The sequence below is a fragment of the Seriola dumerili genome, unplaced genomic scaffold, assembly GCF_002260705.1.
Source record: "Seriola dumerili isolate Sdu_G_001 unplaced genomic scaffold, Sdu_1.0 BDQW01000025.1, whole genome shotgun sequence".
Lineage (NCBI taxonomy): Eukaryota > Metazoa > Chordata > Actinopteri > Carangiformes > Carangidae > Seriola > Seriola dumerili.
In genome coordinates this window covers 532,039-545,772 of record NW_019174280.1, presented here as the reverse complement: position 1 = coordinate 545,772, position 13,734 = coordinate 532,039, and the positions used below count along the sequence as shown (strand labels likewise).

General features: G+C 42.3%; 1 protein-coding gene across 1 annotated transcript; it reads right to left on the bottom strand.

Annotated features, from left to right (window-relative positions):
* Window positions 1-7,320: 7,320 nt before the first annotated feature.
* On the bottom strand, window positions 7,321-9,128 carry LOC111236052 (prostaglandin E2 receptor EP2 subtype-like). Its single transcript, XM_022764663.1, has 2 exons — window positions 8,253-9,128; window positions 7,321-7,635 (listed from the first exon to the last, which is right to left on the bottom strand). The coding sequence occupies exons 1-2, from the start codon at window positions 9,126-9,128 to the stop codon at window positions 7,321-7,323; spliced, it is 1,191 nt and encodes a 396-aa protein (XP_022620384.1).
* Between the last annotated feature and the right edge of the window lie 4,606 nt (window positions 9,129-13,734).

The window sequence follows — 13,734 nt, the reverse complement described above, 5'->3', positions numbered from 1 at the left end:
TTGGGTTAGGAAACGATCATGATTTGAGTTAAAATAAGTACTTCCTCAACATCGGACGATCTTTGTTGTCATGGTTACAATAAAAACGAATGTTCATTGATAATAGAAACCACATAAACTACTGGTTTCACATGGGAATCGAACACCAATCTCTTGTGTCATGCACGGCGACAGAAAATGTAATTTTGAAGGTCTTGAGATGTTTAAATTTGAGCGCCACCACTTCATCAATTTCTTTGGGGAAACCACATAGACCTATTCATTTCAAGATAAGAAACAATTATCCATTCAACCTACCTATGAATTGATGTTAGTAATATTGACATTATTAATAAAAGTATTTAATATTGACATTATTAATATCTGCATTTATTATTGAAAAAAATGTAACTTCAATATCATAACTGACATATTCATTTCATGAGGTGTGTTTGTCTGGGTGCCACTAGATGGTAGTATTAGACTGGAAATGGCAACCTGTTGAATTCTAAGCAGACCGGAGAAGGAAAAAGAATTTGGGTTCTGTAATCAATTACAATGTAACTGTTTAAGATCTTTTCTGATTCGTGGTGAGTTTTTTCCTGTTAAAAAAAATGCACAAATGGTCTGTTCACCCTCTCGACTGAATTTGAGAACCTGTAGAGGATGTAGAGACAGAGCAGGTGAGGGGGCTGAGCTGGAGTGCAGCAGGGAGCAGATTGAGGAGCGCACCTGAAACACTCACGTATACTTTATACAAACCGATATTTTAACTTAAACAGATGTCACTCAAACCCACTCAATTTCACCACTCACAATGTTGCATTACCTCAGCGTGGGATCAACCCCTATCCCTTCCAGCTTGTCTTTAAGAATGGGGGGTTGGATGGTGTTAAATGCACTTGAAAAATCAAAGAACATAATCCTCATGTAACCAACTGGCTCATCCAAGTAAGAATGGGCCCGTTGGAGCATGTAAAGGACGGCATCATCCACTCCAAAATGTTTTTTGTAGGCAAACTGTAGGGGGTCTAGTGCATGTTCAACCTGTGGCCTCAGAAGGTGGAGAAGCAGCCGCTCCAGGGTCTTCATGATGTGTGATGTGAGGCCCACCAGTCTGTAGTCATTTATCTCAGCCAGCTGGGCTGCACAGTCCTTTAACAGCCTCGGACACACACCATCCAGGCCTGTTGCCTTTCCAGGATGTAGCCTCTTGAGCTCCACCCTCACCTCCTTCGCTGTAAAGGACAGGAGACTTGACCCCAGTGTGGAGGGAATTGTAGCTGCAGTGTCAGGTTGTAAAGGAGATGCTGTAGGAGAAGTTGCAGCTGAAGCAGTGGGAGAGAGAACAGGTGAGGCTGGCTGTTCTTCTCTTTATAGCCAGTGATGGTCCTCATCCCCCTCCAAACCTCTCTGGTGTTGTTGTGCTGCAGCTTACTTTCTACTTTCTTTTTGTAATCCTGCTTTGCCTGCTTTAATCTCGTCTTCAGGTCATGTTGCACACACCTGAGCTTCTCCCTGTCTCCATCCCTGAAGGCCTCTTTTTTCTGGCTGAGGAGGGTCTTGATGTTACTGGTGATCCAGAGTTTGTTGTTTGGAAAGCAGTGTACAGTTCTTGCTGGTATTATAGTGTCCATACAGAAGTTAATGTAGTCTGTGGTACATTAAACCATTCTATCAAGGTCAGGGTCCTTGCTTTTATCATTTTCCTGTGACTCCAAAACTCGATGGCCTCTGGGGTCCAGTCCCTAAATGAGCGGGTGGTTGCAGCCTGCTTCAGTACACAAGGCTTGTAGGAAGGCTGAAGAAAAACCAGATTATGATCTGATCTGCCAAGTGGTGGGAGAGCTGAAGCAGTGTAGGCCTCTGAAATTTGCATACAACAGATCAAGTGTCTTATTTTCCCACAGTCAACACACGATGCAATGAATGCATCAGGGTGCTGAGTTTTACTCTCGCAAGAGTCTCCTGAATGATGTCACATGCAATTGCAGGCTTTGCTCATGGTTGAATGTAAACAACAATGGCGACGATATGTGAGAACTCCCTCGGTACATAGTACGGTCTAGTACGGACTTGCTACCACTTGTCTGTGCATCATTTGAATAAGATAGAAAGTGCGCTGTACCCAATGTTGCCACGGTTACTATAATAACAGTCAAGGCTTGCTTAGGTTTAGGTGCAAAAACCACTTGGTTTGGGTTAGGAAAAGATCATGATTTGAGTTAAAATAAGTACCTCCTCAACATCAGAGGATCTTCGTTGTCATGGTTACAATAATAACAACAAACTGTCATGGATAATAGAAACAATATAAACTACTGGTTTCACATGGGAGTTGAACACCAATCTCCTGTGTTGTTATCCTTTGTTTTGTTGTCCCATCCATCCACCCCAAACTCCTCCTGATGTAGACTTTATTGCTCTTTATACTACATCACCACACTTTCCGCTTTGTTCCTGTCATAATTATTACAACCACTAGATGTTGCCTAACAACAAACAAAACCACTAAAACCAGACAGTTAAAGAGGTCTACACCTTGGCTTAGACAGGAAATATGAGCCCTAAAGCAGGCCTGCAGGAGATTGTAGCGCAAATGGTGAAAATCAAAATTTGAGTGTGTGTGTGTGCGTGTGTGTATGGCCTTGCTCTGTCATACATATTTGCATCAATTTTAAAGTGATTTGATTGAAAACACTAATGCAATGCAGGACAGTATCAAAGTATCAAAGACTCAGTACAGACTGTTTTCATGAGTTGTCAGAGTCAGATGAGAAGTGCATCAACAACACAATGAGAAAACGTCTTTAGTAGTGAACTATGTGTGGACACAGTGAAAGTTTGTACAAACACAATGAGAATTTCTAATGTGTGGGGAAATGATGAATTAGGAGATTACACAAGTAGTGTCCTGTGTTACTTTGAAAGACTGCACTGTGGTTATAGAGCAGTTACATCCTGTTCTTGTCAGTGTGTCTTTGTGTGTGTGTGTGTGTGTGTGTGTGTGTGTGTGTGTGTGTGTGTGTGTTTGAGATAAATATATCTGAAGATTAAACCAGAGGTCATCTCATCATCAAGTGTTGTTTTCACCAAACTGCACGCAGTCCTCACTTTCATTCTAAATTTGACGTCACACAATGTCAATAATTCACCATCACAAAAACTGAGGAAAATTGTGAGTCTATATTGTTATGTCACGACACCGGCGACAGTCAGGGAAAGAGGCGTCATGTTGTCAGGTTGTCCGTCCGTTTCATTCTTGTGATATCTCAGTAACACCTTGAGGAAACTTCTTCAAATTTGGTAGAAACATTAATTTGGACTCAAGGATGAACCTATTAGAATTTGGTGGTAAAAGTTGGTCACTGTCACCTCACAAAATGATAATACAGCTTGTATCCTGAAAAGTCCTGTCCACAAATCCTAACTGACATTGCCCAACACAGAGGGTCCCAAACTTTTCCATGCCAAGGACCCCCCCCCCCGAATAGCATTAGCTTCTGGCCAGGGACCCCATTGGCAAACCGACTGACAATACAACGGCAAATGTTAAAAAAACAAAAAAGAATACAGAGTGGTATAGTCCTTTCTTACATGTAGCCAATAGTTAGACAGGGAAGGAGCCTTCAAAGTTCAGTTTGAAATCTTTTAAACAGAGGTTCATCTCATTCAGCTCCTCCTCAAATCCAGACTAGAACCTACACCAGGGGCAAAGGGGTCCCTAACCCAGTTTATATGGGTGTTTAAAAGGTCAGGGAAAGGTCTCTGAAATATACATGGAGGTGCTCAAGGTGGGACTGGATCAGTGGAGAGATGGGGCCCAGCTCCTGGTGAAGCAGTGGGAACATTTTTGTAACTCCCAATTGACCACAGCATAATCTTCTTGGATAAAGCATGCACTTTGTTTTGCACCTACAGTGTCTGGGTATCACACCACTTCAATACATTTAGATGTACAGTACATGTATTGACATGTTTGCAAGTCTGTGAATCCTCAATGTATCCGTAAATTGATCTTCCAGTTGATGATTTTCTGATGAGAGGAACTCTGCAACCTCCCTCCACAGCTCATACACGTGGTTCAAAACTGTCCCCCATGATACCCAGCGCACATTAGAGTGAAGCAGCAGCCCCTCAAAGCAGGTGCCCGTCTTTACTAGTCGACTTTCTGCACAGTAGCTGAGTCACATGACCTCCCACTCCAACAGCCTGTAGAGCACTTCCTGTTGTTAAACCGTGCCATCTTAGATGTGGCAAACTCAGCTCTGTTTATTTTTCAGCCTTTCTTCACTCCACACTCAGACAGAGACTTATCCACATCCATGTCCACTGTCATCCTCATTTTCCGGCTTCTGGGGTTGCACCATTACATCCTGTTCTTGTCAGTGTGTCTGTGTGTGTGTGTGTGTGTGTGTGTGTGTGTGTGTGTGTGTGTGTTTGAGATAAATAAATATATCTGAAGATTAAACCAGAGGTCATCTCATCATCAAGTGTTGTTTTCACCAAACTGCTGAGTCCAAATCTCAGCTGATAACAGACACTACTTGGTTTAACTCCCTGCTGTGGTCAGTTTATGTTGACAAATTTTTCCCTCTGACTTCTACACAGTCCCCACTTTCATTCTAAATTTCACATCACACAATGTCAATAATTCACCATCACAAAAACTGAGGAAAATTGTGAGTCAATATTGTTATGTCACTACGCCGGCGACAGTCAGGGAAAGAGGCGTCATGTTGTCAGGTTGTCCGTCCGACTCATTCTCGTGATATCTCAGTAACACCTTGAGGAAACTTCTTCAAATTTGGTAGAAACATTAATTTTGACTCAAGGATGAACTGATTAGAATTTGGTGGTAAAAGGTCAAAGGTCAAGGTCACTGTCACCTCACAAAATGATAATACAGCTTGTATCCTGAAAAGTCCTGTCCACAAAATTATAATGAATCATGTACTAGTTCAACGACATCTCCCCTCCACATCCTTTCTAATAGGAGCATTTTGTTGGAGGCTTTGTTAAAGTATTGGTGCAGGGTGGACACCCTAACTGCAAGGCTCTATTTGTAACAATCAGCAGAGTGTGTAAGAAATGGATGCTACCAAGGTACACCATGCACTTTGAAAACTGCCCTGAGCTGTAAATAAACATAGAAGGATGCGTCTGGCAGATTGAAGTTCTTGTTTATGTCCTGTGTATGTCTTTATCAAAGATATGACACAAAAAAGGAATACCCCCAATCAACAGATCCCTATTATTAAAGATCTGCAGGGCCAAATCCTAACTAACATTGCCCAACACAGAGGTTCTCAAACTTTTCCATGCCAAGGACCCCCCTGAATAGCATTAGCTTCTAGCCGGGGACCCCATTGGCAAACTGACTGACAATACAAAGGCAAATGTAAAAAAAACAAAAAAGAAAACAACTTCTGAATATTATTGATGCAATAATAATTAGATTTTTATGTCAAAACCTTAATCATTCCATTAGATTTCTGTTTTCTATTACAAGCATTGTATGTCATTTTAGTTGAACAACAATGTGTGTGTGTGTGTGTGTGTGTGTGTGTGTGTGTGTGTTTGTGTCTGGGAGTGAGAAATGTGTATATGCGTGTATATATAAATGTGTAACTTTTTTCTCCTTTTTTTCCCTGATATTTTCTTCTTTTGTTTTTTTTTTTCAAACATTTCTTTATTGAATCATCTGTTTAAGATAAGGAACAACACCAAACAAGACAACACATATAAGTGCACAGATACAGCATATATGATAATGAATAAACAATGATGAGTAAAATTAAATAAAAATCACTAATAATAACAATAATTGAAAATAAATAAGATTTTAAAAGAAAGGGGGTGGGTACAGCCCTATACAACAGTTAGTTCAGTTCCATTCATCATTTCAACTTTCTACTTCAATATTATTACATTTCAGGAAGTTACAACATGTTCCAAAACCTGCCAGGTTTGTTCTTTATAATGCAACAAACACATGTTTTCCTAGGAAAAGTAAAAGGTCATTCCCTTCAGTCATTGTGAAATTGTACAGTTTTTTTTCCTCTTCCATGAGTAGGCTGTACAATGCTTTGCTTCCCAGACGCAGATGTTGAGTAAGGACCTGACATTTAGAAGTCACAAAACCATGTGGGTAAATATTCAATGTACACAGTTAAAGATTAAGAGGAACCTCTTTGCCTATGATCTCCTGATATCATCATTATATTGTCTGTGACACTTTGGCAATATTGTCCACCTGAATTCATGTCAATAAAGCATATTGAATTGAATTGGCTTAGTGGCTCCTACACAGTTTGTCAAGCCTGCCTTAATGTCATGTCACTGTACACATGTAGATGTGCTCTGTGTTTTGTTTATACTTTTAAAGTTGAAAAGCCTCACAAAAGTAGGTTGTTGCAAAGGGGAGAATGCAGGTCAGTGTCCTTTCAGCCAGAATGGTATAGTCCTGGGGCGTGAAGTAGCTCAGTTGGTTGAGCATCTGCCCCATGTGCAGAGGCTAAGGTCCTCGCTGCAGTTGGCCCCGATTCGAGTACCGCATTGGACAGCCCTTTGCTGCATGTCATTCCCCCTCTCTCTGCCTCCCCACTTCCTGTCTCTCTCTACTGCACTGTCAATAAAGGCATAAAAGGCCCAAAAAAATAATTAAAAAAAAAAAAGAATGGTATAGTCCTCTCTTACATGTAGCCAATAGTTAGACAGGGAAGGAGCCTTCAAAGTTCAGTTTGAAAGAGAGGTTCATCTCATTCAGCTCCTCCTCAAATCCAGACTAGAACCTACACCAGGGGCAAAGGGGTCCCTAACCCAGTTTATATGGGTGTTTAAAAGGTCAGGGAAAGGTCTCAGAAATATACATGGAGGTGCTCAAGGTGGGACTGGATCAGTGGAGAGATGGGGCCCAGCTCCTGGTGAAGCAGTGGGAACATTTTTGTAACTCCCAATTGACCACAGCATAATCTTCTTGGATAAAGCATGCACTTTGTTTTGCACCTACAGTGTCTGGGTATCACACCACTTCAATACATTTAGATGTACAGTACATGTATTGACATGTTTGCAAGTCTGTGAATCCTCAATGTATCCGTAAATTGATCTTCCAGTTGATGATTTTCTGATGCGACACGTGGTTCAAAACTGTCCCCCATGATACCCAGCGCACATTAGAGTGAAGCAGCAGCCCCTCAAAGCAGGTGCCCGTCTTTACTAGTCGACTTTCTGCACAGTAGCTGAGTCACATGACCTCCCACTCCAACAGCCTGTAGAGCACTTCCTGTTGTTAAACCGTGCCATCTTAGATGTGGCAAACTCAGCTCTGTTTATTTTTCAGCCTTTCTTCACTCCACACTCAGACAGAGACTTATCCACATCCATGTCCACTGTCATCCTCATTTTCCGGCTTCTGGGGTTGCACCCCCCCCCCCCCCTTTGTTTGGACCGAGCATTCAGGGTCTTCCCTCGCATGAATGTGGACCCTTGTGGTTTGTGCAACTTCCTCCAAAGGATTTTCAGCAGGGAGGGGCGAAGGATGATGAAGACCCAGGGGTTAAGGATGGAGTGGAATGACAGTAAACGTAGAGCTCTGAGGTCAGCGGCGTGACGTTCCTCATGGCTGCCTGTTAAGTTTACGTACACTCGGAGCTGGGAGGGGGGTGATAAACATAAGGTTTAAGAGTAAGGACAGGATTCTGTGGCACACAGCAATGAAGAAACCAACTGAACTACCTAACTAACTTGCTAACTAACTAACTGACTGACTGATTGAGTTTTATTATTTTGCTCAAATGTCCTATCATCATGTTAGTAACTAACATACTTTGCTCACACACACACACACACACACACTAATTATGCTAAAAAGTCATTTAAGTGTTGAATAAAAAGCTTCGATATCAAGTTTTTGTCATAATGTTACATTTCACCCGTGTATGTTACAACTAACCCGGACTATGAGGTGAATTGTAACATTTCACTCCTCGTGTTTGAGAATAAACTAGACATGTTCTGTTTGTGATTTACTGAACAGAAATGTTAAAGATGTTACAGCTATCCTCAGTCTCCCCTACTGTGGCTTCAGTTGCCCAGGATGTAGAAACAGTAGGAGCATCATTTATTTCTCCCTTCCACTAACGTGCAGCGGTTGCTCCTTGTTCCACAGTTTCACTGGAGTCTGATTCAACAACAACACTGTAAACCACATGCTGGATTTGCCACTAAACTGCTGTCAAATTTCAGCCATTTCGAGTCATAGATCTTACCACTAAGGGGAGGGTGCAGCAAATGAAGACCACAGTGATGATGGCCAGCGGCAGCAGATGCTCCACTTCCTCCGTCATGGATCTTGACGCAGAATGCGCAGACACTCTCCTCCTGTACATCATCACCAAGAGGAGGAGAACAGCTATGTTGCACACCACCGTGGTAGAGGTAACGATGAGGATGAAAGATGCGTAAAATCCGATGTAAACTTGGCCCTTTACCTCCGCGTGGCTCATGTCCAGGAAGCACCAGGTTCCAGGGCAGTACTGCACGTATTCACCAAAACCCAGGAACGGAGCGATGCAGAAAATGACGCAGGCCAGATAGATGAGCGCAATAGTGACGTAACCACAGCGTTTGCTCAGGTGCCTCTCGTAAAAGTAAGGGTGACCTATGGAGAGGTAGCGCTCGAGCGCCATTACGCACAGGATGGCCAACGTGGAGAGGCTCAGGAAAGTCATATTGAAGCCAAAGTAGGAGCACACCTCCGCGTTGGCGCTCATCCCTACTAGAGTTTTCCTCTGAGCATAAGCTGACAGTACAACAGGACTGACGGAAACGGAGCCGAGCAGGTCCGTCATGAGCAGCGCAGTCACCAGGACATGGTACAGGGACGGGCTGGTCCTCCTGCGCCGGACCTCCAGCAGGACCAGGGCCATGATGTTGCCCACGACACCCGCCGAAAACATCACCGCTGAGGTGATGGGCTGTCCGGACTCCACGTCCACAATGTGATGGCATCTGTAGTAATCCGTGGAGTTATTTTCAGTAGACATGAAAAGTACAGGAGCCGGGACGAAGCCAGTGAAAATAGGTGGTGGTCTGCTGGCGCACACGCTGCAGCCACAGAGCTCAGGTTTGGCCCCTCCCCTCATCCTATCACACACACACACGCACACACACTAAAAGCCTACTGTATGTGGTGTGAATTCACTGCACTATAATCGATGCTATGTTCTAAGTTTGATTGCATACTTTTCTTGTGTCTGTCTATTTTTCAATGCATAGTTCCATGTTTATCATTTTGCTTTCCTCAGCTGTGTAAATTTACATATACAATTTTTCACACATTTTCTAAACTAGGTCTCATTTTTTTCAAAACTACACACAAAGCACACAAAAAATGCAAAGTGCCACATATCTGCTGCAAAATGAAACACTCCATTGAAAATCATAAACACATCTAAAAATCAAATATTTGCATCGAATGCCAAACACTTTTTTCATTATCTGAATTTTTGGATAAGCCATGTTCTAAATCTAAACCTCTTCTCATCTTCCACAGGCTTGTGTTTACATTTCAATACAGTATTGTAAGGTGAAAGTACAGTAATCTGTTGAGAGTGTCAGGCTCAGGACACAAAGGTGGAACCCAAAAGCACGATCCGAGAGGCAGTTGACAATCAGGCAGTTTATTGTACAATTCAAAACAAAAAACAACAACAGCGTTCCAAAAACAGACTGGCAAGCCCAATGGAGACAGGCGATGAATCCAGAGGGAAAAAGCAGAGACGTGGTCAGGCGGGCAGGGTCAAAACACAGGCAGGCAGGACAAGGCAAAGGTACCGACAGGGAACAGGCAGGTCTTGGGAAACAGGTCACAAAAAAGGTCTCTCTCAAAGTAGCAATCAGGAAAACGCTGGTAAGTCACTCACTAGGGAAGAAAACAAACTGGCAAAGTGAAAAGGGACACACCGGGCATAAATATTGTGGGGATAACGAGACACAGGTGACACACATCAGGGAAAAAGCAGGTCATCACCCAGGAGGAAGTAAAGACACAAGAGGCAAACTACCAAAATAAAACAGGAAATGACAAGACAGACATAAAACACTAAGGCCTGGGGATGGTTGTGACAGAGAGGGGTTGAAATGTTCACAGTACAGTAAAAACAGATGTAATGTTGAAGCAGAATATAGTTATTTTTCCAAAATGTTACTGTTGTAACTGTAGTACATTATTGTGGCTGAACATATTTTACTCTATATTTTCTGCAGTTGTCTTTTTCTAAAGTCAGTCAAGTTTTTATCAAAATATCAAAACATTTGGTGTCTAAGTCTTGAAGCTCTGGTGAAAAGGTTTTATTCACTGGTGACATTGTTGACGTGACTTGACTGCAGTGGCGGCTGCTGGTCTTATAAGGAGGGGAAGCTCATTTTCGGCCTACATCATAAAATGTGTCCGTTTATTTATATGTAAATTCGCAGAGTGACAGAAGAGACTCGCCAAACACAACGCTAGTCGCTTGAGTGGTTGTTTGGCGCTGTTCGGAGATATACAGTAATTAGTAAGTTTAGTTTATTTTGATAGTGTTTTTTTTTTCCCTTTCTTCTCTCTCTCCGTTAGGCGTGGTGCTGAGGGGTTCGGGTGAGTGTCAGCTGGTGCTGAAGTTTGAGTGTATAATCCCCTGCTAGGTATAGCGGCGTGATCCCTTTGGGTTCGTTGAGTTTGTTTTTTTTTCCCTGTAGTGCTGCGGTGAACGTGGTTAGAGCAAGTGCTCGGGGGCACTCAGTGCGTAAATACCCGCCATGGTACTGCATGAAGACTAGGGGTGAGTGGAGTCAGGTAAGATTTGGGGCAGGTAGGTCAGATAGATGGGATTGTGCGATTGTGTGTAGGCACCGTGTTGGCGCTTGTTTTGGGGCTCTTGGATTGGTTGTTGTCAGTCTCTGGTTTGTTTGTGCGTAATGGCAGGGATAGGTGAGTTTGTTAACACTCCGTCAGAGGAGTTTTTGGACGGATGCGCTACGGAACAGCTGTTGAGAGTAGCAGAGCATTATCGAGTGGGTATCCCTGATAATCGGTTGAAGGAAAACATTAAAGATATTGTAACGTGAGGGTTCGAGATATGGTGGTTAGAATCACTCTGTATGTAAAGAAACAGCAGGATGGAGACGAATAACTTTCTCAAGCAGTACTTTATTGATCACACTTCTGACTCCCGTCACAACAACCAACACTTCCTGTAACAAAGTCATGTGACTTAACTAACCAATCAGAAGCTACAGCGACTTAGACTGAGGTAACTGTTAAAGAATCACATAAGCAGATTCAACAATTTATCATTACTGTTCACCAGATGTAATATAATGATTTAAATGTGCACACACAGATATGTAAATAATTAATTGTGTAAACATTTTAAACACATCTTTAGTGAATTAACTGAAATATATGAATTAACTTGAATTCATCAACTTCTAAATCTTACAATATTTTGAAGGCAAATTTAATTGAGATGGGTGTTTTGTCTGTCGGTCAGGAATGACCTCCCGTTGCTGTCGTGTCGCCGCCGTTGGCAGCTGGTGGGTTAACATTTGAACAACAAAAGAGTTGCTTATGTTACAGCTTGAGCACGATAAAATGAAACATACGGTAGAAGTGGAAAAGCAGCTGGCAGTTGAAAGGCTGCGCTCGCAGACTGAACAGGCGAAGTTGTCATTGGAGCAGTATAGGCTTGATTTACTTAAAGGGGACATATTATGCTCCTTTTCAACAAGTTCAAATAAGTCTCAGACGTCCCCAAAACATGTCTTTGAAGTTTCTTGCTAAAAAATCCACTCCGATCCTATATTTCAGCATGCCTGTAAACCCCTCTGTTTCAGCCCTGTTCAGAACAGGCTGTTTCTGTGTCTGTAGCTTTAAATGCAAATTAGCTGTGCCTGACCACGCCCCTCTCCGGAAGGGGATGCGGCTTGGGCTTCTGGCACCATGCTCTAATGTTTATGGTGACCGTGACAGGCGACCTGGCGTCGGAAGCGCTTTGGTTCAACCACAGTTCACCCCAGCATGACTTTATCCAGAATCTCCCCAGAGGGAAAGCTGCTGAAGAAGGTTCAATCTACAACTGCAGCAGCACGTTTCTGAACTGGTTGGTAAACCAATTTCTGTGATTTGACTTTAATTTTCAGTTTGTTGTGTGGTGCTGGGCACATAGTTACTAACGTTATGCTAGGTAGCTAATGCTTAACTTTTACTGTCTCGCATTAATGCGGAGCTCTTTTGGTAAATAAGCACTAATTTGTGGAATTGTGTAATGTATCATCTGTCATGCCTCCTTAGATATACTTTTACAGTCTATGAAACATGTTTTTTTTTGATGCTACAGGTATCATGTCACAACTAGCACAGTATCTTTAATAATCTGACACAGATAAATCATTTGATTTTTATATTTTTCTCATGTTATGAGCAGAGATGCTCATCATAACATCTCTTTTAGGTAGAAATTTATTTTGATTACAATGAAAGCTGTAAATTCAGATAAACATGTCTAATACAACAGTTAATCTTTAGTCAAAGACCTAAACTGGTCAGTTTTTCTAACCTACATTGGCTGTTGTCAAACTCCCAGGCTAATTGCAATAAGTATTGACCTGTTTATACACCCATGTTATATGCGTTTAATCGTAGCCCACTTCTACTTCTTACTCCTTAGCTCCACTCTCCTGTCAGTTTTTTAAATTTCATAACTCTATACTATTTTTCCGGCTGGATCTGTTACCTTTTTGTCTCTATATTTTTGGATTGGTGCTCCTCTCCGTGGATGTCTCATACATTCTCAGTGAAACCCTCATGACCACCAGAAGCTGAGAATATCTGCTGCTAGGAGATACCAACAGTACCGATTGTCGACTTAAGACAAACAATCATAATTTGTTGTCGATTACATTTTATAAACCAAGCATTAACCATTTGGTAAACTCACTGTAGGTTACCCGACGGCTATGGGAGATCGAGGAAGATTTACCATGTATGGTAGGCTGTCCTGGGTTGGAGCGCTCTGCCTCAATGTGTTATCCTCCAGAATGCTGCACAATGTACCGCGCTGACTACGGTACTTTACGGTTGAGAAGAACACCAGTACGGTTTTGCTCCTTTGTAAAAACATAGTTTCAATGTAAATAAAAAAATGTTAGGCCAGTCTTGTTTTACTTCACTGCACATATTTTGCAATGGTAATAAACACACCACAAATGGAGTAACACACCTCAATAAATTAGTTTAGCTGCTCTTTGATTTGTAGTTTTTCTATCAGCAGATAGTGTGCATATAATATATGAATTCAGAGGAGTCAATTTCTTAGTAACGATCAAGATTGTATTTACATCACAATGAAGGCACTTATAATCAGTGATATAAAAAGCTGTAGGATTCATGGATCCATAATAAATTGTGAGACACAACATAGATATGTTTGCAAGAACTAAATGCCCTTGTCCAGTTGTTTTAGTCGGTACAGTATCTAGCCTATAGGAGCTTTATGGTGCTGGTGTGGGCTTCCTTGGTCGCAGAATCTGGGTCGTCATTCAGCTGCCTGGTCCTACGCATCAGTGCCGATGTTTCCTGATGCCCAAGGCCAGTACGTGGGGTTTCAGACTGCCCATGATAGAACCGGGACACAATAGCTGGATATGACCTCCTCTTCTCAGGCCGCTTGAACTGTGCGTGAGGTCCTCTGGGAATCGGCGGCATGGCAA

What these genes read in the sequence shown, in the direction of transcription:
- LOC111236052 (XM_022764663.1), bottom strand. Translation starts at nt 9,128, where the DNA reads ATGAGGGGAGGGGCCAAACCTGAGCTCTGTGGCTGCAGCGTGTGCGCC. An exon ending in GCTGCACCCTCCCCTTAGTG is followed by an intron (nt 7,636 to 8,252) that starts GTAAGATCTATG and finishes CCCCCCTCCCAG; the next exon opens with CTCCGAGTGTACGTAAACTT.